This window comes from Globicephala melas, chromosome 10 (genome assembly GCF_963455315.2).
Source record: "Globicephala melas chromosome 10, mGloMel1.2, whole genome shotgun sequence".
NCBI lineage: Eukaryota > Metazoa > Chordata > Mammalia > Artiodactyla > Delphinidae > Globicephala > Globicephala melas.
In genome coordinates, this window is record NC_083323.1 from 84,972,083 (window position 1) to 84,999,444 (window position 27,362).

A 27,362-nucleotide genomic window follows, 5' to 3' on the forward strand; every position below is an offset into this window, starting at 1 on the left:
TTTGGTAGAATTCAACAAACAATCTGGTCCTGGACTTTTGTTTGTTGGGGTTTTAAAATTACTGATTCAGTTTCAGTACTGTTAATTGGTCTGTTCATATTGTTTATTTCTTCCAGGTTTAGTCTTGGGAGATTGTACATTTCTAGGCATTTTTCTATTTCTTCTAGGTTGTCCATTTTACTGGCCTATAATTGTTCATAGTAATCTCTTATGATCCTTTGTATTTCTGTGGTGTCAGTTGTAACTTCTTTTTCATTTCTAATTTTAATTGTTTGGTCCTTCTTTTTTTCTTGATGAGTCTGGCTAAATATTTATTAATTTTGTTTATCTTTCCAAGAGTCAGCTCTTAGTTTCATTGATCTTTTCTGTTGTTTTTATTTTTTAGTCCCCAGTTCATTTATTTCTGCTGTGATCTTTATGACTTATTTCCTTCCACTAACTTTGCATTTTGTTTATTCTTCTTTTTCTTGTTCCCTTAGGTGTAAGATTAAGTTGTTTACTTGAGATTTTTCTGATTTCCTCACGTAGGCTTTATTGCTATAAACTTCCTCTTAAAACTGCTTTTTCTGTGTCCCATAGATTTTGAAAATCATTGTTTTTTTGTTTTCATTTGTCTCCAGGCACTTTTTTATTTCCTCTTTGATTTTTTCAGTGACCAATTGCTTGTTTAATAGTATATTGTTTAGCCTCCAACTGTTTGTGTTTTTTGCAGTGTTTTTCTTGTAGTTGATTTCTAGTTTCATAGTTGTTGGGAAAGATACATGATGTAATCCCAATCTTCTTAAATTTACTAAGACTTGTTATGTGGCATAGCATGTGATCTATCCTGGAGAATGTTCCATTTTCACTTGAAAGCGATGTTTATTCTGCTGCTTTTGGATGGAATGTTCTATGTATATCTGTTAAGTTCATCTGGTCTAATGTGTGGTTCAGCTGAATAGAGTTCCCATATTTAAAACATAATTTCTCTTAGTGCTATTCAGGAACATCATTAACCATGATTACATAAAGAAATCCCTGCTGCATCCCCCTTTACCGTGTAAACTTGTGCGTTGGAGAAACAGCTCAATTGTAAATCAGTGTAACTCGTGATTTGAGTGGCAGATTTGGCATCTGCCACTTGGGCAGAAGTTTAAAGCTCAGTATACTGGGTGTGGTGGTTTACGTGGGTACTGGTGCTTCTGATCTAGACCTCATTTTCAAAACCTCATGTTCTCATGGATGACTGCCCACTTATTTCTCTGAGGGGATGCACTTGCCCCTTCCCTATGCTTCTACCCAAGCCTCCAAAAGTGAATTTGTTGCATTCCTCCAAACCCATGTTTTTAAGTTTCATACCACTAAAAATATATTATCCAAATTTGGTATATATCCATTTAGCTGTTTTGTCATGATCCTGGTAAGAGACCAAGAGAGAAATATCTTTATTCATAAAATTAAACATATACAACAGGAAAATTTTCTTTGTCTTTCAAATCCTTCCATTCTTCAAAAGAGGGGAAAAAAATCCAAAAAGAGTATGTATAATAGGTCTTTTCATACCTAAGTTTGATGTTAAATAATTAGAAAGGGAGTCAAAATTAGAGGGCTTAATCAAGTGAAGTTTCTCTGGATAAGAGAGAGAGGTGATGGAGAAAAGGCTGGCTTTGGGGATGGTTAGAGGAAATGATAGAATTGTATCCAGGGAAAAGACAGATATTCACTGGGAGACTTTAAGAAGTTTTTGTGGTGTGGTGACCCAACCCCCTCCATTACAATTTCAGGAAAATCCAAATGTCTTTGTGTGATTTTGGAGTTGGATTTATCCTTGAGGGTCTATGGATGATGCCACAAGAAGTTTGATGGTGAGGGCAGATTCTACTCTTTTTACTGGAGTAAAAACCACATGTGCTCAGCCCTGCATGACCCTCTCCCTGCGACCCGCCTTCCCCGCACCATGCCACACTCTCCTTACTCTAGCTTCGCTGGTTTTCTCCATGTTCTTTGAACATACCAGCGTCACTCCTGCCTTAAGGCTTTTGTACTTGTTTGTTCTCCCTGAATGCTTTTCTCTGGGATAGCCTGGATATCTATATTGCTTACTTCCTTACCTCCTTCTGAGTAAACTTCAAACGTCACCTACCCCGTGAGGACTTACCCAGCCTCCTGTTGAAAATTACACCACCACCCCTTACTCACATACTTCATCTTTTGTCTGTCTTCTCCATTAGAATTTAAGAGGGCAAAGTATTCCAGGCTCTCCTTCTCCTGGCCCCCATTCTGTCCCTAGTGCCTGGAACAACACTGGGCACATAGAAAGTTCTCAATAAATATTTATTGAGTGAATCAAATAATGAGCACTGTTCAAAGGAGCCCAGTCAGTTTCAGTTACCAAAAAAGCAAACCGGTGATTCTCAAAGGATAACACTAGAGCTTTTCTAGTTGTATAGACAGATAAGCATAAGGAGGAAGACTGCAGGTAAGTGCTTATTGAAATCCTTCCTGGAAAAATTTACGCTCTTCAATTCAAATAATCAAGTGTACTTGTTAAGTACACTACAAAACAAATATGTATTAGGGAAAACCAGATCATCTTTGAAATACTTGTTTTCCAAAAGCTTCTCCTGTAAGTCTGCTCTGCCTGTGGTAGAGAAATGCAAATTACACGGGGCACATATCGACCTCTCTTTGGAATACTTTTTCCTTATAATACAGTCATTTCAAATGTGAAGAATAAAATGCCACTAAATAAAAAATTACTTGCTGTCTTAAGTAGTATGCAAAAGTTGTTTTTCTCTGTTTCTGTAGTCCTGGCAAATGATCCAGAGATTAATCTTTGAAAAGCCTTTTTTATTATATCTGTAGAAAACATTATTTTAAGTGATAATCTCATGAAGCTAATTCGCCTCCATACCATTCAAGGGAGTTTTACAGAGAAATAAGGTGAATACAAATCTCTACCCTGTATCGAGTGTGTATTTTGAATCTCTTAGGTCAGGGATGTAAGCCATTGAGGGGACAATACTGTGGACAGAAGGTGTGGCCTTTGCCACAGAGATGGTATTGTCACCACCTGCTCCCAAGTCTCCTACAGGCAGGGCCCTGCTGTTCATTCACTTCAGAGCAGCTTCTGCTAGTGCTTGTTCTAGATCCTGGGCCCTCAGTCAACTGTGACTCCTGACTTTGATACTTGCTTCAAAATGGGTGATTTAAGACAAAGATTCCTTTAAGTTAGGGTGAAAACCAACTTCAGGATGGTACAAACCCTACCTGCCATAATCTCTGTGAAATCTGCCATTTCCATATTTAGAATAAGGAATTTCTCACCAGATTCTTCACTTAAAGAAGAGCCCTCTGTTTATCTTCTACTCTTAATGGAGTGAACGTATAATTTATCATCCAAATAGGGACATGTTTGGGAATGGAAGGGGCGAGGTAACTATTAATAGTTGTATCTGGGCAACAGTCATAACCTAGGATGGTGGGAGGCAAGCAGAATCGAATGGTGCCTGAATATGAAGGAGAATGAAATGAATACTTATTGAAACCATACAATGTGCTAAGGACTTTATATATATTATCCTCTGATGTGGTATGTGGGCATGTTTTCAACAGTGAATCTGGAGTTACATTAACCAAGGAGTTGACATATACTAGTCTAACAGGAATTTTAGGAACTTAACTCAGGACGGTTTACGACAAGAGCTATCGATTGAACTGTCTGGAGGAAACGCGTTAGATACTCATTTTGGCCAAAAGTCAAATGTTAAAATCGGTACTTGACTGAAGTCAGGCATCGCTAGGCTAGAAAGAATTTTTTGGAGGCAAGATGAAATCTGAAAACTTGTCTAAAATTTTATAAGTTAAACTTTGAAAGTTTGGCACTGGTGAAGGAAACAGAATTTATCAGTGCCATCCGCTGATGGACCGCTCCTGTGGTGCCTGTGCTGCAGGCCTGCGATCCAAAAGGGAGGCTCGCTTTAATCACACTAGTGTTTAGTGCACAGTGTAAGGAACTTGGGATTCACCACTCAGCAGATCTTCAAAATCCTGGATCTGCTACTACTGAAAATGTTTACCCACCTATAGCAGTTATTTTGACAAGAGTCTTTTGTCTGTTGGTGTCCATAGACTGCAAGTGTAAGGAATTTACTTCTTCAATTTGAATTTTGATGAGTGAGGACAAAATGTGCGTTGAGGTTCTGTAACATGTTCTTCTTTTCTTCCAACTTGTAATTTGTTCATCCAGTTGATCAACATTTATTAAGCACCAATTCAGTGTCTTAGCCACCATTTAAGGGGATGGGGACAGAGCAGTGAACAGAAGACAAAGGTCTTTGCCCTCATGGAGTTTAAATTCTGGGACTTGGGGAGACAGACAATAAAAGTATAGATAAAACGTATAGTATATAAATAGCATAAGTGCTATTAAGAAGAATAAAGCAGTTAAGGATATGAGGAACTTTCTATTATGACTGGGTCATGATGATTTTTCATGGTGTTGTTTATAGGGTTTTTTATTCTCATGAAATTTTTAGGGGCAGATTTGGTGTTTAACTATTAATCCCACATATGAAGAGTTCCCAACTAGGACTTTTTTTTTCCCCTGAGCAACTCATTGTGTAAATGGAATTAAATAACTGAAAATTAAATAAAGTTCTTAGGGTTATGTGTTTAATTTTTTTTTTTTTTTTTTTTTTTTTTTTTTGCGTTATGCGGGCCTCTCACTGTTGTGGCCTCTCCCATTGCGGAGCACAGGCTCCGGACGCGCAGGCTCCGGACGCGCAGGCTCAGCGGCCCAGCCGCTCCACATGTGGGATTCTCCCGGACCGGGGCACGAACCCGTGTCCCCTGCATCGGCAGGCGGACTCTCAACCACTGCGCCACCAGGGAAGCCCCGTGTTTAATATTTTTAATGCTAGTATATCAACTAATTCTACAAAGATTAGAATTTTCATGTAATCTCAACTCTGTTATTCTTCCTTATATTATTGCTTAAAATTTTATATATATTTGTTGGTAAAAAAATGACGCAGTATTTTTCCTAAGGTTTTATGCTAAGCACACTTAATATTTCCTTTAACTGACAATTTATTCTCCTCTGTAGTTGAAGATCCTTCATAATTTTTATACATAAAATTAATAACTTTCACAATAAGTTTATTATTGCAACATTTTCCTTTTGAAGTATTAAAGATACATTTATATTTCACCTGATGGATAGAAATTCAACATAGAAAGCATATAAGGAGATTTTTCACTCCATCTACTTCTAGGCTGCTTATCCGAATTTTAAATTACACATTCAGTTGTAAACAGCAAACTCTAGTGACATTCCCTGTTTATGTTCCTAACATCAACACCCTATTTAGATACGATGGTGAAGGAAATGATCACACAAGCGTTTGTCACATACGTGTACAAGGAGGCCAGAAATGGCATTGAGTTGGATGTTTAGCTGAGTCTGAAGCTGGAGTGTGACAGCAGAGTTTGGCCAAATACTGAGACCAAAGTGAAACTCTCCTTCACCTCTGCTTTCTCAAATTCAGTTCTTCCTCAGAAGGGGCACGATAGTGTCAGTCATTGGAGTGACAGCCTCCCAACCTCCTTCATGTCTGGTGACCAAAGTGATGAACATGGCATCCAAGAGAGTTTCAGCAAGGTTCATGCTGATACTGGGCATTATTAACTGAGTGGTTGGGTTTCCACCCTTATTTGTCTGTTTCGTTTCACCGGAACCTCAGTCTTCCTGGCACAATAAGCCAGTGAGGTCTTCTTGGCTTAGTTGATATGCATGGCTTTCACTGGGAGGGGATGAGAACCTGAGTGAGTTTTTAGCAAGTGGCTCCCAGGCTTCCCTAATACTTACCTTCATGATGCAATTATAGCATCATTTAGCAGGAGCTCTGCTGAAGCTTGAATTCACATAATAAAAAGCATTTACATTTTAACTCCAATACTCAACTCACATTTAACGGAAACATAATAATCTGCAGATTTAAACTTGAATTTAAAAATGGGTTTACTTTTTTAACTCTGTGATTTTATTGCCTGCCACAAATAATGGGCAGCATTAATGCAAAGCATGAGAAAGGGGGTGGGAACCAAATTTTCTAAACATTCTAAAAGCTGGTATGTGTCTTCTCTCCAGGGTCACCTGCAGGTTGGATGGAGGTGAAATTCAATTTTATATCTCCCAAACCTAGCACAGTGTTAGGCAAGCACTCTGTAAAAACCATTGCTACTGCTACTACCATGATTACCACTTCTACTGCTGGGAGTGCTATTTCCACTACTGCTTTTGCTTCTGTGGTTGTAGCCCATACAGCTGGTGAGCTCGTGTGGGCCCTTCTCAGGCATGGGGGGTGAACATACTTCTATGTTGTGGTCCCTTTTCAGCCACCCTCCAGACATGCGCATGGCAGAAAGGAGATGGGAAGGCACTCTGGATGGAGGGAAAAGTCCAAAAGTTTCTAAGAAAAGCACTCCCATATTGCAAATGGTGCTATGATTATTTTGAATTTGCTGTAACTCTTAGATTTTTAAAAGTCTTTGTACACATGTGACACTTTCTATTTTCTGTCGAGTATTTGGTTTTCCCACTCAGGGTATGATTGCCCTGAGCATGATGAAGCTGAGGGAAAACATGTGAATTTGAGTCCATCTAACACACATTTAATCAATAATTAAGCAAACATTTATTAACCTCATGAACTTTTTTCCCCCACATCTTTATTGCAGTATAATTGCTTTACAATGTTGTATTAGTTTCTCCTGTACAACAAAGTGAATCAGCTCTATGTATACGTATATCCCCATATCCCCTTCCTCTTGAGCCTCCCTCCCCACCCCCCATCCCATCCCTCTAGGTCATCACAAAGCATCGAGTTGATCTCCCTGTGCTATGCGGCTGCTTCCCACTAGCTATCTATTTTACATTTGGTAGTGTATATATGTCAATGCTACTCTCTCACTTCGTCCCAGCTTCCCCTTCCCGCTCTGTCCTCAAGTCTGTTCTCTACGTCTGCATCTTTATTCCTGCCCTGCCACTAGGTTCATCAGTACTGTTTTTTTTATAGATTCCATATATATGCGTTAGCATATGGTATTTGTTTTTCTCTTTCTGACTTACTTCCCTCTGTATGACAGACTCTAGGTCCATCCACCTCACTACAAATAACTCAATTTCGTTCCTTTTTATGGCTGAGTAATATTCCATTGTATATATGTGCCACACCTTGTTTATCCATTCATCTGTTGATGGACATTTAGGTTGCTTCCATGTCCTGGCTATTGTAAACAGTGCTGCAATGAACATTGTGGTACATGACTCTTTTTGAATTATGGTTTTCTCAGGGTATATGCCCAGTAGTGGGATTGCTGGATCATATGGTAATTCTATTTTTAGTTTTTTAAGGAACCTCCATATTGTTCTACATAGAGGCTGTAATCAGTTTACATTCCCACCAACAGTGCAGGAACCTCATGAACTTGACTTGAACAGGTCTCTTGCTCTGAGCTTCAGTTCCATTGTCTGTAAGTTTAAGGTAATGTAATCAGCTCTATCTTAGTTTTTTGGGGGATGAATAGAGGAAGCCAGTGCAAAGTGATATGTAAGCTGCTAGCTTAATAAAGATTAAATGGGGTGTCATTATATGGCTGGGACAAATTTTTCTTCTGAATTTCCTGTAGCACTTTGTGCTCAATAGCAAGTTTAGTTTGGTTTGGAAGTGAGAGCTGTGGTCCGGCTGGAAGTAAGTACCAGATATGAAGTAAAAAGACCTGGGAGCAAAATCATGCCCTACCACCTCACTAGTGACGTGCCCCAAGTTAAATTACTGAAAAAAAGAATCCTAAAGCTGTGTAGCTCCAAGGTCACTCACTGTGAGAATTAAGTGGGAAAAGATCTAGGAAGGCACCTGGTGTGTTGCAGGTGTTTGGCTGGTGTTTGGAAAGCATTCCTTCAGGAAAGAGAAAGGTAAGGGTGAGTCAAAATGGTCCTGAACAGGCAGCATGCAGAGAGGAAAAAGCATGTCCCGTGATGGCCCTAATACATTTCCTCAGATGTGAATTAGGAATAATAATGATAATAATTCCCTTAATTATCTCTTAGGGTTACTGTAAGGACTAAAAGTGGTAAGATATCACCAGAAATGGAATAGGGGCTCAAAAATTTACTCACCCCCAAAAGTTGAGAGTCATGCTTAAGATAATTCTCCTCGTTTTTAAAGACAGTCTTAAGCCATGTCTAGTTCTATGTTGACTGACTATAGTACCTAGGATGGTTTTTTGAGAAGATGTAGGCAATTCACTATAAAACTTTCCTGCCTCTGTTCAGGCTGCCTTTTGGGTAATGAAACACAATAAAAATTACCAAAGATGGAGGAGGCAAGGAAAGAGCAGCTGATGGAATGATGACGTAGAAGCAAGAGGGACACACATTCTAGCAACTTTGAAAGATGAAGGCCATTTTCCCGAGCCCCTCTCCCCTGTCCTTTCTGCTGAAACTTTTGTGAAGGGGAAGCCAGCCAGAAGGTACCAGAGAAAGCACCAGGTGTTGGGAAGAGTTCCCGGCACTGACCCGATTTATTCATCTCTGCAATGAGGTCAGACTTGTACTACATGCGTCACCTGTGCATTCTCAGGGAGTTCTCAAGAACAGTCTCTGAGGCCGTTTCTGAAGCCCAGTAACATTCCTGGGTTATGGAGACAGTAAGTGGCAGAGCCAATAGTTGAACCCAAGTACAGTTGCCCCCAAATCCTCATCCTCAGATTCTGCCTCTGAGGATTCAACCAATGGGTAGATGGAAAGTATTTGGAAAAATGAAAACTTCCAGAAAGTTCTAAAAAGCAAAACTTGAATTTGCCTCACACTGGCCACTATTGACATGGCATTTGCATTGTAGTTATAGCTATTTACATAACACACTGCATTAGGTAGTGCACTAAAAAGTAATCTAGAGATGATTTAAGGTACACGGGAGAAATTGTGTAGGTTGTCTGCAAACACTGTGCCATTTTATATAAGGGACTGAGCATCTATAGGGTTTGGTATGGGGGGGGGTCCTGGAACCAACCTCGAGGAGACAGGGATGACTGTACTCTAGTTCCTCATCCCGTCAGATCTAAGCTTGGGTACCACTCGTGGCCAAAGATATCTGAGCAACAGGTCTATTTAGGGGCACCATTCAGAAGTGGTGTATGTCAGCCATTTGTCTTATTGGTCCTTCTAGACGTGGGACTGGGCAATGAGTTCTTTTACTCCTGAAGGCTCAGTGAGGAAATGGAATTGGTTTCTGACAGGCTTTGAATTCGAGGAGAATGTGAAGCTTAGCCTATAGCATAGTAACATGGCCACCATGTGAGGGGCAAGCAGAGGAGTGCCAGCGAGCCAGCCCAGGACAAGGGGAGGAGACCCAGGAGACCCTGGTGTTTCAGACACAAAGAGAGTGAGGAGACCTTCGCCAAGTCCCGGTGCTCAGCTGTGTCCCACACTTCTGAGAGATCAGACAAAACGAGAACCGGAAAGGCCCGCAATTTACCAGTTGAAAGGCAGGTTGCTTCACCGGTGCCTGAAATCACATCCTTCCTCTCATTCCGTTTCTATTTAAAAGGATTTCCCAGGGGTGGTTCTTTGATCGTGCCCTCAGTTTGGGGGGACGTGCACCCTCTTTGGGGCTCCTCTGTGTATTCCCTACTCCGTACAGGTCACGTAAAGTCCGTGGTCCCCAAATGTAACCATCTGATTGTTAAATCACCATGAAGATGCGTTAGCCACCCAAGCCTTTTCTGCTCCTGGACGTTTAAATCCATCAATCTGTAATTATAATGATTATTTTTGTCTTTGGACATATTTCAACTGCATGTGAGAGCTGATGTTTTTCTTTCTTTTTGTTTAGTTATATCAGTTTCAGGAGTACAGCATTATAATTTAACATCTGCATACACTACAAATTGATCACCACCATGTGTCTAGTTACCATCCATCAGCAGACAGTTGACCCCTTCACCCAATTTCTCCCACCCCCCAACCTCCTTCCCTTCTGGTAACCACTCATCTGGTCTCTGCAACTATGAGTTTGTTTTTGTTTTGTTTTGTTTTGTTTTCTTAGATTCTGCATATGAGTGAAATCAGACAGTCTTTCTCATCTGATTTATGTCACTTAGCATAATACCTTCAAGGGTCATCCACGTTGTCAAAAATGGCAGGATTTCATTCTTTTTCATGCCTGAGTAGTATTCCGTGGTGTATATATACCACATCTTCTTTACCATTCATTCATAAATGGACACTTAGGTTGATTTTCTATCTTGGCTAGTGTAAATACAGTTGACCTTTGAACAACATGGGCTTGAACTGCACAGGTTCACTTATACATGGACTTTTTCAATAAATACATACAGTACTGCACAATCTGAGGTTGGTTGAATCCATGGAGGCAGAACTTCAGATGCAGAGGGTCGATTACGGGACTTGCGCATCTGTGGATTTTGGTATCTGAGGCAGGTCCTGGAACCAATTCCCTGCAGATACCCAGGGACAACTGTAATGCTGCCGTGAACATGGGGGTGCATATACCTTTTCCAATGAGTGTTTTTGTGTTCTTGTGATAAATACCCAGAAGTGGAATAGCTGGGTCACATGGTGGTTCTCGTCTTAATTTTTTGAGGGGTCTCCATACTGTTTTCCATAGTGCCTGAACCAATTTACAGTCCTACCAGCTGATGTATTTTTTTTTAACTTTTTAAAAATTATGAAATATTCCAGTCATGCATTCTGATGGCTGAAAGAATGAATTAATAGTAGTCTAATCACCCTGGAGACACAGATGCTTTTGTGAGCTGGCACTGAAGTAAGGCTGCACATCTCTGTGGGAATGACAAGTGAATGAGTCTGCTGCTCACTTAACCTGCTGTTCTTTTCTCTCTCTGTTTTCTCTCCTAGGAAACAGATGGAAGACTGCTGTGACCCCGCCCATCTCTTTGCTATGACTAAAATGAATTCCCCCATGGGGAAGAGCATGTGGTACGATGGGGAGTTTTTATACTCATTCACCATTGACAATTCAACTTATTCTCTCTTCCCCCAGGTTAGTACAGAGTTTGTTGCCTTTCAATATAGTCTCTTCTATGTCTTGATATCATAGGAAAGGGATAATTGATTTTGCCTAACTAATCAGATCTACTTCTTTTCATCTTCTTACTTTTCTGAATTAGAAATGCTTCCCTTTATACTGTCATTTTTTCGTGAAGAAATCAAATAATGTTGTGATGCAGGGGCAGCAGTAGGGTATTACAGAGTAACAGATTTCCTAGCCCTTCTGATTGGAGTCATATGAGACTGAAGAAAGCAAGCAGAGAAGGAAGCAAGATCAGGGAATTGTGGAATTCCAGTGCTTTGAGGTTGGCTCTGGTATGATCTTGAAGATTTGCAACACTGGAATGTTTTCTTAGGGCTGACACTCAGGGAGTGGGGACCATATGGTCAGAAGTTGCTTCTTAGAGTTTGTGAATCTTAACCCTGTGGTTAGATTACTGCTATGAAGTGTAGGAGTGGTGGAGATGGAGAGAAAGTATTTGACCACTTTTTGAAGTGGTCTGAATCAAGCTTTGCTTCCTTAATGTTTTTCTTTGTGGTTTCCTAAGCATTGAAATCAAATGTTTTGCTAAAATATATCTATGTAGCTAGTGGAGGGAAAAAGGAAGTCTTTATTTCTAGGGAGCCGTAGTTGGAGATGGGAAGTGGATCTTAGGTGAAATTGCCGTTAGGGGGAAATTGAGAAATGAATGTCGGCTTCCCCAAGTCTTCACGCTACTCTTGGTTTGGCCAGATGATTGTGCAGAAAGAGAATTCATGGTCAGAGGTGGAAAACATATATCTGTATTAATAGCAAAGATTCTACAGAGGAGGCATCTTATAAAGTTTGAGGCACAGGCAGTACCAGATCCAAAGTCACGTGCTCTATGAAATAGCTCCCATTTGCTAGTTCATTCTTAGGTGTTTTCATCCAATTTAACGGTTTTAGAGTATGTATAATGATACAGTTGAAAAACTTTATTTTAAAATAGGAAATAGAAGGTTTAATTCATGGCCAGCATCCTTGTGCTTTTTCTCTCTTCTTCATTTGCCCTTGGGAGCCTTCCTTATGTCAAAGCAAATGATTTACAGTCATAAAATGTAGAATTGAATTTTGTCTCCATCTCTTCCTAACTAAATGCCTTGCTAAGTCACCCAACTCTTCTGAGGTTCAGCTTTCTCATTTGTGCAGTGGCGAGAGCAGTACCTGTCCACTCACAGAGTTGAGGTCAAGGACATGTCATATAACGCATGTCCAGGTATGCTGCAAACTACACAGCCTTATGTAAATGTTTTAGGTTGATTAATGTTGTCCTGGTTCATATACTGCATCTTTAGACTGAGGAATGAAGAATATAATTGCATTAGTCAGAAATCTTCCTAGGCGTTTTTTTTTTTTTTTTTTTTTTCTTCGGTACGCGGGCTTCTCACTGTTGTGGCCTCTCCCGTTACAGAGCACAGGCTCCGGATGTGCAGGCTCAGCGGCCATGGCTCACGGGCCCAGCCGCTCCGCAGCATGTGGGATCCTCCTGGACCGGGGCACGAACCCGTGTCCCCTGCATTGGCAGGCGGACTCTCAACCACTGTGCCACCAGGGAAGCCCTTCCTAGGTGTTTTTAGCAGAAGGATATTTCATGTTGGGCATTAGGCACTTAAAAAATCGTTAGGCGAATAGAGGAGTTGGAGTCAAGAGGTGGCTCCTGGAATTACTTAGCCCAAGAACTTTACTGCCATAACTGTGGTTTAGGGATTAGAAAACCACCGTGGCCACTGCCATTGGCAGAAACAGGGCCAGGAAGATGGGTTTCAACTCACCTCCTCCCTCCAAACCTCCCTCAAGTGCATCTAGTGGGTAAGGTTAATTTACATCCAGAACACTAGTTGCAAAGAAGTCCAGGAGGGGCAGTTTTTAAAGCAATCCAGCTTTAGCAGGAAGCTAGAAAAAGGGTGGAATTGAGGTTGAGTAAGCCCATTCACAGCATCTTCTTTGTACAAATACTGATATCAACTTGCTATGAAATGAAGAAGAGATAAGGAAGCAATCTCCTTTAACAGCTCATCAAATAGAAAAGATTTTAAAGAAACCCAAAATAGGATTTTATAGATGAGGACTTTCAATCATACTAACTGACTTTGTGCTAGAAAATAGGTTTGAAGAGAAGAAATGATTAAAGAAATACAAACTAACTTCCCATCTTATCCGGTAAGTTGCAGCAGTAAGACAGCAGGAAACATTTTCTTTTTCAAGTGTGTGCACATGAATTTTGTGTCTCTGTGTACCAGCTGCAAGACCAAGGAACCATCCCTGAATAATAAAGGAAAAATGCTTTTTTCTTAGAAAGTGAAAGTCATCACATCACTCTGTGTGTGCACAGTCATTACAAAGGGCTGAACCAGTTCAATGGGTAGACTTGAAAAAAGGTTACCTGTGTATTCTTCTGAAGAGATTCTGAAATGACTAACTAATTTATAGAAATCCTGGAGAATCAGTTTGCATCAAAGGGTGTCTATACCCGGGCCCTCTTATTTCTCAGTGAAAGATTTCTAGCTTGTTATCAGGAAGCTAAGTTGTCAGTTAATTGTTAGGCTTCATTCATGCTCCCTGTGGGAAGAAAGTGGTGTGTGTTGATTGGGCAGAAATGCAGGTGAGTGAGCTGGGCTCTGTGTTGTCAGTTGAACAAAGCATCCCTCCACTCCCTGTTTCAGCAAGATAATGCTAAATCACTCCTTTGCTAACTCAGATGTATAACTTTATATCACACTTTTAATTATATATTTTAATGTATTTAGTTTAATTATATATTACACTTCTCCCCTAAATGCTCCATATATGTCAGCTGTCATTATTATTGGTATTACTCCTTTGCCTATTTTAATCACTGCTTTTGTTGTTGTTGCCAAGATGCAATCCAAGATTCTCTGTGTGATGTGGAAAGTTAACAGGTCCTGAATCAAGGCTGGAGGGTCCACAAGGGCCCTAGTGAGTTGCTGTATACTTTGTAATTACAGTCAGTTGCTTCTTATTTGGACCTCCTATGACTTCCCATGGCAAATTTATTCAGTTCTGCCTCCTATGCAGTTATTTGCCTAACCACCTATCACAGTTTTCTAAAAGTCTGTATCTGCTGATCTCAATACCATCTTGTGAGCTTTTGAGGAAACTCATTTTTGTGCCTCATGCAGTGCTTCACACTTAATATAGATGCTCATTTCCAGCTGCTCTCCCTGCCTATGTATGTCCCACCTGGGCTGGACCACTGCTGTGCCCTGGCTTGAACTATAGGAGACCAAGCAGGACAGTTTGATGCAGCTGTTTTCAAATGGCTCTATAAATGTATTTTGGTGAAATATTTGTTGAATATTACTAGGCATGAAGGGCCGAATTTGAATCCTCATGGAGGTTTTCTAGAATATGCAGTGCATGTGTGTGTGTGTTTGGAGGGGGCAGTGTGATGGTAGGTGTTCCCACTTTGAGAATACTTGAGGATACCTCCATCCCCTAGGCTGGGATCAGCTCTTTCCTGCTCTGCCTCTCCCTTGGAAGCCTACATGGTCCCACATTTGTATATAATACCGAATAAATGCTATTTTGGCTTAAGACATATTTTTACCCAGAAAGAGCATAAATTTCCTTGGCAATGAGTGAGGGAGTAGCAGGAATGTTAGAAACCACAACTGTGTTGATATAATTTAATAAATATTTTCTTTGGTGTAATAAATATATGGGCGGCCCACCATTCTCTTACATTGTGCTGGATAGTCACGTGAAATACATCACAAACTAGACGAGTCATTTTTCCTCAAAATATCTACCCAAGGCCATATGTAAAGAATCACAAAATATCATTAATGCACCACAGACAGACATTTCCAGCTGCTCTGGTCGCCATAAACTCCCTGACATCTTCCACTTGGCGTGGACCCACAATGCCCTTGGCCCAGGGGAAACCCAGCAGGATATTTTGAAGTAGTTTTGTCAAAATGACTTTGTTAGAATGAAAATACACATTTTTTTTTCACAGTCATGTGCTTAATAGAATCCTCTGAGCTCCTGGGTATTCCCGAGTCTCAGAGCAGTTTTTTTCTCCTAACGAAATTTAGATTCTACTATGTAATCTACATCATTTGGTAGCTTGCTTTTTTACTTAACAATATGATTGTAATCATTTTCCAAACATATACCTTTTCAACTAGAAGGAAACTGAGGGGACTGTTTGGTGGGCATAGATCTTTGCCAAGCCTGTGTTGGTTCATGTTGTCAGACTTGTGTTTGGCCGAGACCTGACACAGGAGCTTAACCAAACAGGTATTTGTTTATCTCAAGCAATAGTTAGGAATTAGGAGGTGAGTAGCTTAGAGCTAGATGGTGGCTACACAGCGCCATCAAGTTCCCAGGCTCCTGCTTGAACGTCTTTAGCTGGTGGCCAAGGAACCTTCTAGTTTTGATCCAGGATCCCAGTAGGACAGAGAGGAAACAGAAGAGGAAATCTGGACAGACACCTGCTGATATGTCAGTGGCCAGGACTGAATCTCATGGCTGTGTCTAGCTTCAAGAGAGGCTGGGAAATTTCAGTATTTCAGCTGTAAGGCAAATGCACTCCATGTGCTGACCTGGACAACTGCCTGCCTTAGTTTCTTCACAGGTTATCTCACTCTGTCCTTATAGCAACTCTGTGTGGTTGTTACTCTGGTCTTCATTTCATGGGTGAAACTGAGACTGAAGAGGGTTAAATATCTTATTCAAGGCTCTAGAGCTCGCAAGTGGAGGGCTGGCATGTAAAACGTGGCCTGTCTGATTTCCAAAGTATTATTATTATTATTTTAAATTAATTAATTAATTTTTGACTGCGTTGGGTCTTTGTTGCTGCATGCGGGCTTTCTCTAGTTGTGGCGACTGAGAGCTACTCTTCGTTGCGGTATGTGGGCTTCTCATTGTGGTAGCTTCTCTTGTGGAACACGGGCTCTAAGTGTGTGGGCTTCAGTAGTTGTGGCACTTGGGCTCAATAGTTGTGGCGCACGGGCTTAGTTGCTCTGTGGCATGTGGGATCTTCCCGGACCAGAGCTTGAACCTGTGTCCCCTGCAATGGCAGGAGGATTCTTAACCACTGTGCCACAAGGGAAGTCCCCCAAAGTGTTATTGTTTATTATCTTGTTTCTATTTTTTTCTTAAAAAGTCATGGGTTCTGGGGCTTCCCTGGTGGCGCAGTGGTTGAGAGTCCGCCTGCCGATGCAGGGGACATGGGTTCGTACCCCGGTCTGGGAAGATCCCACATGCCACGGAGCGGCTGGGCCCGTGAGCCATGGCCGCTGAGCCTGCGCGTCCGGAGCCTGTGCTCCTCAATGGGAGAGGCCACAACAGTGAGAGGCCCGCATACCACAAAAAAAAAAAAAAAAAAAAAAAAGTCATGGGTTCTGGTGGATTCATTGTTAATTTTTATCACGCAATCACCTTGAAACCATTTTAAGGTTTTTGCTTCCCTTATATAAATACTCTTAGAGGAAATGGAGAAATTCTTTCGTAGCTATCTGAGAGGGAAAAAAGTAGAGTACAGATATGCAGGCTCTAGGATCCTATACAGCACTGTAGTTGCCCTTTGACTTTGAGTGCCCTAGTGGCCCACTTTGGAAGGAGAAATAAGACCAGTTCCAACTGGTTTCTATTTTGGTTTCTGTTAAATGGGTTCTGGACCCAAATCCAATGTGTGTGTGTGTGGAGACTATGTGGAGACTTTCCCATACCACCAAGCACTTCTCACACACCAGCTGGGAGTCTTACAATTCAACTCAATTCTGACACTACCTACCCGGAGTTAGCATCAGATTCCACAGGTAAAGAACTCAGTCCCACAAGACCACGCTCCACTTCAGACATCACTCATGAGCCCAGGTTATTACTTGTACTTTTGACCACCCGGCTACAAATGGGAAGTTCCAGTGACTCCCCCCATCTCAGGATGCCAATCGCAAATCCGGGTTGTCACCTGTACTTCTGACCGAATCAGAGGTTTCCACGACCTCCTTCTTGGGTTCTATTAGTTTGCTAGAATGGCTTACAGAACTCAGGAAACCCGTTTACTCACTAGATTACTGATTTATTACAAAGGATATTAAAGGATACAGATCAACAGCCTGATGAAGAGGCACATAGGGCGAGGTCCCCAACAAAGGAGCTTCTGTTCTCCTGGACCTTGAGGCCCTGCTTCGTGGCAAGTGGAAGCGCCCTGTTTCCCCAACCTGGAAGCTCTCTGAACCCCATCCTTTGGGTGTTTTATGGAGGTTTCATTATGTCAGCATGATGGATTAACTCCTTGACCATTGGTGCTTGATTCAACCTGTAACCCCTCTCCCCTCCCTGGAGATCAGGGGGGTGGGACTGAAAGTTCCAACCCTCTGTTCATGATTGGTTCCCCTGACAACGAGCCCCCATCCTTAGATGGTTTCCAAAAGTCACTTAACATCAACCCAGATGTGGTGTGAAGGGGCTTGTTATCCATAACAAGACACCATTTTCACCTTTATGGCTCTGAAGGATTTTCAGGAACTGAGGACAAGAGACCAAATGTTATAAAAGATGTTCCCTTTGCTCTTATTGTTCAGGAAATTCCAAGGGTTTTGCGAGCTGTAAGTCAGGAACTGGGCGTGAAGACCAAATATATTTGGGAAACATATTTTTGTCATCTGAATGTTCCTTATAAATCACAGCATCGCGTCCGTGATAGAGAAATCCAGGTTCTCAAAGGAAAGCAAATTATTCTTTGCACACTGGTTCTATATTATAGAAATCCAGAACATGATCCCACTACCATTAAATAATTCAGAGCATTTACTCCTATCATCCTTGGTTAAATGGCAACGTTAGAGAAATATGTAGGGAATGGAGTCTACAGCTCTGGGTTTTAGACCTGGCTTTCTATGATGACATTTGTGATCCCAGGCAAATCATGTAACTATTCTCAGCCTGAATTTATAATTTTCAGTTCGGGACTAATAATACCTGGTGTTTGTATTTCAGTGTTATTATGAGACACCAAGTTAAAATGAGATTGGGGTGTAAAAGTGCTTTGTAATGAATGCACTGTGCAAACATACAATAATGTTACTTTTTTTTATCTGCTTAAGCATTTATGGCATGTAAGCATTTCTTAGGCATTTTGGGAACCAATGGGGGAGAAAACTCTAGAAAAGTGGTCAAATCAATTTTCCATGCTGGTGAGTGGTGAGAAGAAATAAATCTGTTGAGTCTGGGATTTAGGGAAGTATAAATTAGTTATGGAGAATGCCTCAGGCTGTGCCAATTGGACATTTGTATCATTATAGTTGGATAATAATTATGATACGCTGAAAGTGCAATGTAAGATACATTATTAATTTCTAGTGAATTAAGATTGTGTATCTTGACAATGGATTAGTAGCGTCTGTTCTTCTCATTGTCCCGTAGCTGAGCAGATGAGGAGAGTGGGTCATCACAGGACTTGCAAATACCTGTTATCCTCGGAGGAAAGGAAGGCACATGGTTAGAAGTTAGTTGCCCCACGGAGTAGTTGAGAGTAAGCTGTAAGACGCCTTTGTCTTTCAAACTTAGAAATAATTACAAATTCAGACCTTTCTCTAAAGAAAATTGTCACAGGTTGTCTGTGGTTGAGAACAAAATGAAAATGAGTTGTAAGGAATGGTGTGTCTCGCCACGGTGTGGACCTTTCTAAAATATGTGACAGTGTGTAAAGTTTAGTACAAAGACTGATTATGGCTCAGGCTTAAAGCTTGCTGGGAACAACTGAAAAGGTTGCATGACACCAATTACCACTGAGTCAAATCTCATCCCGTAGGTCTGATGGGAGTGATAACTCTTTTCAGGAGGTGTTAATGTTCCACAGAACATTTTCTTCTTAGATTTGGTTCACATCACAGGGTGTTTTCCTGGAGAAAAAGCTGGTATATCTTTATTTTTCTTCAGTTGGTTTCTTCATCTTGGTCCTTCTTACTGGCAAATGTCCAAGTGTAGAAAGGCATTTCTATCTGATTTTGACTTCGTTTTGAGCTTTTGTTTTCATACCAGGAGGCCTCTGCTCTTGATATGCTCATTTGTACTCCTTAAGTCTATTAGAGATCTCTTAACTGCATAAAGATACATTTGATTAACTTAGATCATATCAACACTGAATTTTCTCTGGCTTAATTAGTTTGGTCAGGGAATAAAAAGATACAAAATGAGTACAGAGAACATTTTCTTAATGTTTGTATTTGTTCAAATCAGTTTACTCTCCTTCTTCTGCTAATTGGCCTGTAACCTTTAGACCCCATGGGAGCTGGCACAATATTCTTGACATCCCTCATGGCCTGACATATCCTCTTATCTGTAGGGTCAGAACTTCTGGGTGAAGAAGGGTTGGGGTGGGGATAGAATAGGGAAGCTAATTTGGCTGCGGAGGGTAAAAGGTGGTCCAGCTAGTAGCCAGAAAGGGTTATTAAGATTCTCACCCTAGGTAACTGTTTCCAGTAACCAGAAGATAATAAGGAGTAAAAGAAAGATAACTACCATATGGGATCACTTATATGTGGAATCTGAAATATGACACAAATGAACTTATCTACGAAACAGGAACAGACTCACAGGCATAGAGAACAGACTTGTGGCTGTCACAGGCGGGGGGAGTGGGGGAGGGATGGAGTGGGAGTTTGGGATTAGAAGATGCAAACTATTATTATATATAGGGTAGATAAACAACAAGATCCTACTGGATAGCACAGGGAGCTATACACAATAACCTGTGATAAACCATAATGGAAAAGAATATGAAAAAGAATGTATAACAGAATCACTTTGCTCTACAGTAGAGATTAACACAACATTGTAAATCAACTATACTTCAATAAAATAAATTAAAAAGAAAAGAAAACAAACTTATGGTTACCAAAGGGGAAAGGGGGGAGGGAGGGATAAGTTAGGAGTTTCGGATTAACGTATACACACTACTATATATAAAATAGGTAAACAACAAGGACCTATTGTATAACATAGGGAACTATATTTAATATATTATGATAACCTATAATGAAAAGAATCTGAGAAAGAATAGATATAGATGTATGTGTATAACTGCATCCATTTGCTGTACACCTGAAAGTAACAAAACCCTGTAAATCAACTTCTTCAATTAAAAAAAAGAAAAAAAAAACCGATGTGCCAGTAGTGTGCAAAGCTCAGGCATGAAGATTGGGGGAGGGTGGAGCTATACCCAGAGAGCCAGGTTAAACAGTCATTGATTTCAGGTTCCCAGCCACTAGGCGGGGGGTTTTGGCGACTGGCAGCTTTGGGGAGGTACTGGCCAGAGGAAGGCAGGGTTCCATCCTTCTAGAGGCTTGGAAAGCTGATCATTTAATCCAGGCAGGGACTCAAGGGAACAAGGTGGAAGTTTCCAGCCTGGGGGCCAAAATCAGGCACCATTTTTGAGAACAAGGCGGAAGCACCTTTCTGGAACTGAGTCTGAGCTGGGCACCAGGAATCTGGAAGGGCAACCTGGGGCTGTGTTTTGAAAATAAGACAGAAGCCAAGTTACCAGAGCCATACCCGAAGGCCAGGGTCAGAAGACTGCAGGTGTAACTTGATGGTGATACCCACAGCTTTGGGTGGCCACTCCCCCAAATCATCCCCCTGAAGCCAGAGCTGCTCCACATTTCCCAGGGCTCAGGCCGAATCTGCAGTGGCCCCGATGTGGGTTCAGGCTGAGAATTAGGGCTGATAAAGAAGAATTTTTAAGACAAAAATGCTAGGTTCTTATCCTTTCCTGTGTCACCTCTATGGAGGCTGACAGGACAGAGGACGCAGAAGCTAAGTGAAGGAGAGAATCTGGGCAAATTGTTAATTAAGGCAATATGTTAGCAGCTTGACAGAAAGATAGGTGAGGGGATAAGTGTGGTGGAGAAATTCAGGATAGCGTGTGGGTGTGCTGTCTATAATGGAAACAGAAGTGCTTTTTGAGGATAACCAACGTTTTATACTCTGAAAACTATTTTTCATAAAATGTTTCTTGCCGAATTTTATTTTTCCTGTTTACCAAGACTCAGACCTTCTAACTCTTTACTAAGAAAAAAAAGGGTGCTGAGAAAAAGACAATAGCAAATGAAATTCATTCAGTAGTGTCTTTACTTGAGGTGGTCTGCTGTTAATAAAGCGTGGGCTAGCAGCTCCTTATAAATATATGATTATTTTGCTTAAATTTTTCTCTCCCTAGGGTTTGGTCTACTCTGCTTTTATATACATTTTGGGTCTTATCTACTATTCAGATGATAGCACATTCACAAAGTATTGTTAATTTTGGAGCCATAAAACGTATACATTTCCTAATTGCTTTTTCTTGTTAAAGCCTGACATAGACTTTGACTGTAACGCACAAGGTCATTAAGAACTGAGGTACTACAGTTGGCAGGCGCTTCCAGATGAGATGGGGATTATTGGAGGACTTCTTCAAACCCAAAGGCCAGTGATATGTATGGACTCAAGAAAAAATATAGTACTTCTTTTTGTTTTTATAAAATAAGCTTTAATCCTAATTTTATTTGTATTTACTTGTTTATTTACAAGTATCTATTGGTCCTGTTCAAATGTGATTTTTTAAATTGAGGTATAGTTGATTTACAGTATCGTGTTAGTTACAGGTATATAGCACAGAGATTCAGTCATACATACATATATATACATACACATATTCTTTTTCAGATTCTTTTCCCTTATTACAAAACATTGAGTATAGTTCCTTTTGCTATACAGTAGGTCCTTGTTGGTTATTTAAAAAATATAGTACTTCTATATGATCCGTAAAATTTAGTACAAATCAAGAATCAATAAAATATAGTCAGAGTTGAGTTAAAATTTAAAATAAGGCTCTGATGCACCAGAAATTCCCTTTCACATGTGTTGGACTTGCCGCCAAAATAAATATGCCCTGCAGCCAGCGAAACTATGCTTTCCTAAAATTTTGGTGATTCTGTATAAAATGAGTTCACCCATTCATTCATCAAGCATTTATTAAGCACTTTGTGCTGTGTACTAGGGACAGTGCTAATTCTGGGGAGGTAGTGGTGAGTAAAGACAGACCCATTCTCTCCCCCCACCGGCTACTGTCTTCAGTGTCCCAGAGGTTCCTTACCTTCCACATGTTCAAAATTAAATGCCCTCTCTCCCCAGCTGGCTTCTCTTCTCTGTTTCCTGCCTCAGGTAATGATACTATAGCCCACGAATCACTAGAGCTGACACCTGGGTCTTATGTTTGAATCTGTCCTCTGTACTAACCACTTACCCAATGCAGTTTTATTTTGTAAATATCTCTTGACTCCATCCCCTCTTCCCTGACCTCTCTGCCACTGTGGTAGTTCAGGGTTTATCCTCTGTTATATGGGCTCATTCATGAACTTTCTGACAGGTTTCACTCTTATGAACTTGCCTCCCTGCAACGCCCTCCACCCTGCTGCCAACGGCTGTCATTATAAAACGTACATCTGGGCTTCCCTGGTGGCACAGTGGTTGAGAGTCCGCCTGCCGATGCAGGGGACACGGGTTCGTGCCCCGGTCCGGGAAGATCCCACATGCCGCGGAGCGGCTGGGCCCGTGAGCCATGGCCGCTGAGCGTGTCCAGAGCCTGTGCTCCGCAACGGGAGAGGCCACAACAGTGAGAGGCCCGCGTACCGCAAAAAAAAAAAAACCTTAAATCTGTTTGTGTAACTTCCCTTAGGTCGCTCCTCTCTGCCCGCCGTGCACACAAGAGCAAGTGGCCTAACGGCGCACTCACCACGTCTGCTGGAGCAGTGTCAGTGGAGGAAGCTCACAGAGAAGGCCAAGTAGCGGCTGGCAGATACTCTGCTGCCTTTCCATAATTACAAATTGTGAGATCCTAGACTTTCTGGACTCCAGGAGAGGGACCCTTAAACTAGGCTGACATATTAGTCGTCTAACTAGGTGTGTGTGATTCAAAGACTGTGATATTAAAGTGTTAAGATACGGCAGAGCCTTGGCTTTGGTCTGTTTTATCAGCTCAGTGCTTGTGGGTGATGGAAAGCCCTCTGCAGTCATGATTGGCAGCTAGAGGACAAGCAGACACAGGTGAGTGACATAGCTTGCCAGAAAAGGATTTATCAATCAGCTCATGGTTCGGCAAGAGCTAGCCTCTCCCCTGGCATGATGGGAGGGCCAGGGATCCCGGTCTTGCTATTGGCCAGGATTGAGGGAGAGGCCACTTTTCTTTTCTGCACCACGGGGGATCAGTCTTGGTCAAGTTAACCCTGCCTGATTACCACCTACAGGAGAAAGTTCAAACTTCATACGGGGGCACACAGGCCTTCAATATCTGAACTCTCGGAGAATATAAAATAATATAAGCTTAGTAATAGCCATCCACCTTCTTTCTCCTGCTTCTCATTGCTTTATACAGTTGATCCTTAAACAACATGGGTTTAAGGATGGGTCCACTTATACGCAGATTTTTTCCAGAGGTAAGTACTAAAGCACTGTCCCATCTGCTGTGGGTTGAATCATGGGTTCAGAACCATGAATACAGAGGAACGAGTATAAGAAGGGCTGATTATAAGTTAACAGGAGAATTTTTGACTGTGCGGAGAGTCGGGGTCCCTCATCCCCCCACTGTTCAAAGGTCAACTGTACTCTGTAATTACCACATGACTTGCATTTCCCCCCAAAAGTTGTGCTTTTTTTATTCCCTCTGCCCAGAATATTCTTCCTTTCCTTGTCTGATGAATTCTTATTTTTCAATATCCAGTTGAAGCATCTTCATGTCTCTATAACTGTCCCAGTTCCCTCTCCCAAATCTCCATTGCCTGCCATATCAACTAAAAATCTGTCCCCTGCCCCCCACCCCACCCAAATTTGTGTATATATCTGTCACCATACTATCGAATAGCAGTGATTTGTTCACGTGCTTTCTGCGCGCCAGACTGTGAGCTCCTTGAAGGCAGCACCTAGACAGGGCCTGGCGCATAGCATAGCAGGTGGTAAATGAAAACGAGCTGAATGAACAATAGAATGGATAGCTATTCTTCCAAAGCCTTTGCAACCACATGACAGCAGCCTCCTTCCTTTGGAAGGAGATGCTGCCTGTGCTAGAAGGACCCAAGATCATTCCCATGAAGGCTACAGCACTGGGAGAAGGAAAGGGTGTGGGATGGTGTGTCTGAGACCACCTTCTTAGCGTTCAGAACTTCATCCTAGTCTCGAGATGAAATGATCATAGTTTTAAAGTGAGCCACAGTATTGGTGCCGGACATGTATGTAGTTGTTATTTTGGTTTTGTTTGTTTTGCTATTATTATTAATCACTTTTCAAACACATTATTCTTGAGAAATTGTTACCGGGTATTGCTGAAGGACATTTTGATGTTTGTGAAGATCGTTTCTCTCTCTTTATCTCTATTCCTTATTTTCCACCATTGCCTCTGCCATCCTCTTCCAGATGACAGTGGCCTCTTGCCTAGAATTTTACGGTAGTCTCTTGTTGGCCTTCTTGTATCTAATCTGGCCTCCTCACCGGTCTGTTTCCACATTGCAGCCTGAGTTATTGTTTTAGAATGCAGATCAGATTATGCCATCACATTGCTTAAAATCCTTGATTAGCTTCCCATTGATTTCAGGATAAGACAGCCTTCTTAGGCCCACAAGAAGACCCTGGTCTGGTCCCTGCCTGGGGCTCCACCATCAGTTTCCATAGTGTTCCCTTTCACCCTTTACACTGCTTTCAGTTCCTCATAAACACTAAGCTCTGTCTTTCTATAGAGCTTCTTGACTCTCTCTCCCTTTCCCCGGGAGACTCTTGTCTCCTCTTTTCTAGTTCACTTATGTTAATACCTTGGATCCTGTTTGAGTATCATTTCCTCTCAGATTAAGTAATCAACCACAGAATGATTATAACACAATAAAGTCTCTCCCTTGGTATGTCTGAAATAGCTGTGAGAGTATATAAGGAGATTTCCACTCTGTTTTTCTTATGGAAATGGATGAATACTTACTCAGTTGCTAACTTTTATTGATATGACCCAAGTTGTTAGGGCACACTGGGGTCCGTGAACCTGGTACAGTTTTTCTGGTGAGAAATTTTGCAGTGCATATCAAAAGCCTTACATATGTGCTTCTTATCTGACCCAGCGATTCCACATCTAAGGATTTACCTTAAAATAACTGATCAGGTTCTCAAGGTTGTATGTATCAGGTCAGTAACAGCATGAGGAATTCTGCGTGGAATGGGTTAGGGATGGCAGTCTTGCTGAAAAGTGGTCTTGGAGAGGCTCTTGCACGGAACTTTACATAAAACTAAGCCAACCTGATTGTTTATACCAAAGGAGAAAATAGAGTGGGCTCATCCCTCCCTCCCTCCCCATCCACCTTCCTGGATTTGCCACAATCCAAAGATGTTTATAGCAGTGTTGTTTATCATAGTGAAAAATTGGGAACCACCTAAAATATTCACAGTAAGGAATCAATTAAATTATGAGCCACCTATCCAGTCAAATAGAATGAGGGTATTAAAACAACGGTGGAAAGATGCACATCATATCTTGTTAAATAAACATGCATGTTGCAACAGCAAGGATAAGATGATCCCATTTTGGTTAGAAAACAACTGTTTAGGATGAGACTATCTGAATATGACTTAATATTATTTTAAACTGATATTAGGGAGACTTTTCAAAAAACCTTTGATCTGTTCTTTGTCTCTTTGAATCCTGAATTTTTCACAAACTGCCTTCTAAAAGGACCTCTTTCTTTAGGTCCTGGAAAGGGAAAGAGAGTCTTCCCCAGTCTTTGGCTAAAACTTCCCTAAAACATGCATTTTCCTATATCTTTCTGGATAATTGAAGATTCACACTCATCTCTTACCTCCTACTCTTTGGGGTTTTTTTTAAGATTATATAAATATATTTTTAAAATTTATGTATTTATTAATTTTGGTTGCGATGGGTCTTCATTACTGCGCACGGGCTTTCTCTAGTTGTGGCGAACGGGGTCTACTGCTTCATTGCAGTGCGTGGGCTTCTCATTATAGTGGCTTCTCTTGTTGCAGAGCACGGGCTCTAGGTGTGTGGGCTTCAGTAGTTGCAGCACACGGGTTCAGAAGTTGTGGCACACGGACTTAGTTGCTCCGCGGCATGTGGGATCCTCCCAGACCAGGGCTCGAACCTGTGTCCCCTGCATTGGCAGGTGGATTCCCAACCACTGCACCACCAGGGAAGTCCCTAACCTCCTACCCTTTGAATAAGTATAAGTCTGCTAGGGCCCTGCCTGGGTTCTAGAGGAGAAAATGCTATCAGCAAGCCAAACCTGGCCCTCAAATGTCTTTTGTTTGGCTTTTACTGTTTAAAGAAAAAAGTCATCTGAACTATATTGCCAACATTAAAAACTAGATCTCATATAAAAATCTGGATTTTTAGTATTGCTTAGAAAAAAAAAATCAGTATATCTGGCAGCACTGGGTCCCAGTGCTCATAACAGGGTATGGATCAGTTCCTGCTCTTTTTGGTTTGGTCAGGTGGCCTCTGTTTACCATAGTTCTTAGCACTCCCTGTTGTCTTCCCTCCACTCTGCTTGTGCTTCCTGCCTGGATTCTGTAGGCATTTGATTTTGTAACTCTTGTGTGCTAGACTCCTTTAGCTCATCTGTGTATCCTTAACCTCTATACCAGTAGTCTGGAAAAGTTAACAGATTTGCTTTATTGGCTTATATTCCTAGCATCTCTGGGTAAGTCAGTCAATGAATGAATGAAAACTTTTATGTACTTATCGCGTTCAGTATATAATGTCTGAGGACATTAGGAGTTACAAGACATGCTTTATACTCTGGGGCAGCTTATTCTCTGTTTGTGGAGGATGAGTATATACACAAAATGGAGGCTAGCAATTGGTGCGAAATGCTAAGTGTCTAGAGTGTTTGGTTAGAGGGAGTGACGGTCGGCACTGTAGCTCTTTGGTGGCAGTGGGCAGGATGGTGGATGACGATCCCAGAAGATGAGATTGGTCAGGGAAAGTTCTAAGGAAGGAAGACCTTAGGTTGTATCTGAGGGTTGGTAGGATCTGGGGGGTCACAGACTTTATTGTGCACATGAATTGTGTAGGAGAACTTTAGCTTTTCGTGCTCTACTCAGAGATTGTGATTCAAGAGGGCAGAAGTGGGACCAAGAATACTCATCTTTAATATGCATATCAGGGTGATTCTGATATACGTGGGTCACACTGAAAAAAGGGGAGAAGATGGTAGGGTGAAATAGGTAGAAGTAGGGGTGTGAGTGGGGACTGTAGAGGCTATAAAA

General features: G+C 41.4%; 1 protein-coding gene across 3 annotated transcripts in view; it reads left to right on the forward strand.

The window, feature by feature from the left end:
* Positions 1 to 27,362, forward strand: part of ST8SIA1 (ST8 alpha-N-acetyl-neuraminide alpha-2,8-sialyltransferase 1) — a 171,871-nt gene that overhangs the window by 46,871 nt on the left and 97,638 nt on the right. For all 3 annotated transcript variants that reach the window (XR_009565436.1, XM_060305959.1, XM_030841304.2), the window contains exon 2: positions 10,925 to 11,069. Coding sequence is in view for 2 of the 3 variants with exons in the window: in XM_060305959.1 (XP_060161942.1) it covers positions 10,925 to 11,069 (145 nt within the window). In the remaining variant the exon portion in view is untranslated. The remainder of the gene's footprint in view (positions 1 to 10,924; positions 11,070 to 27,362) is intronic.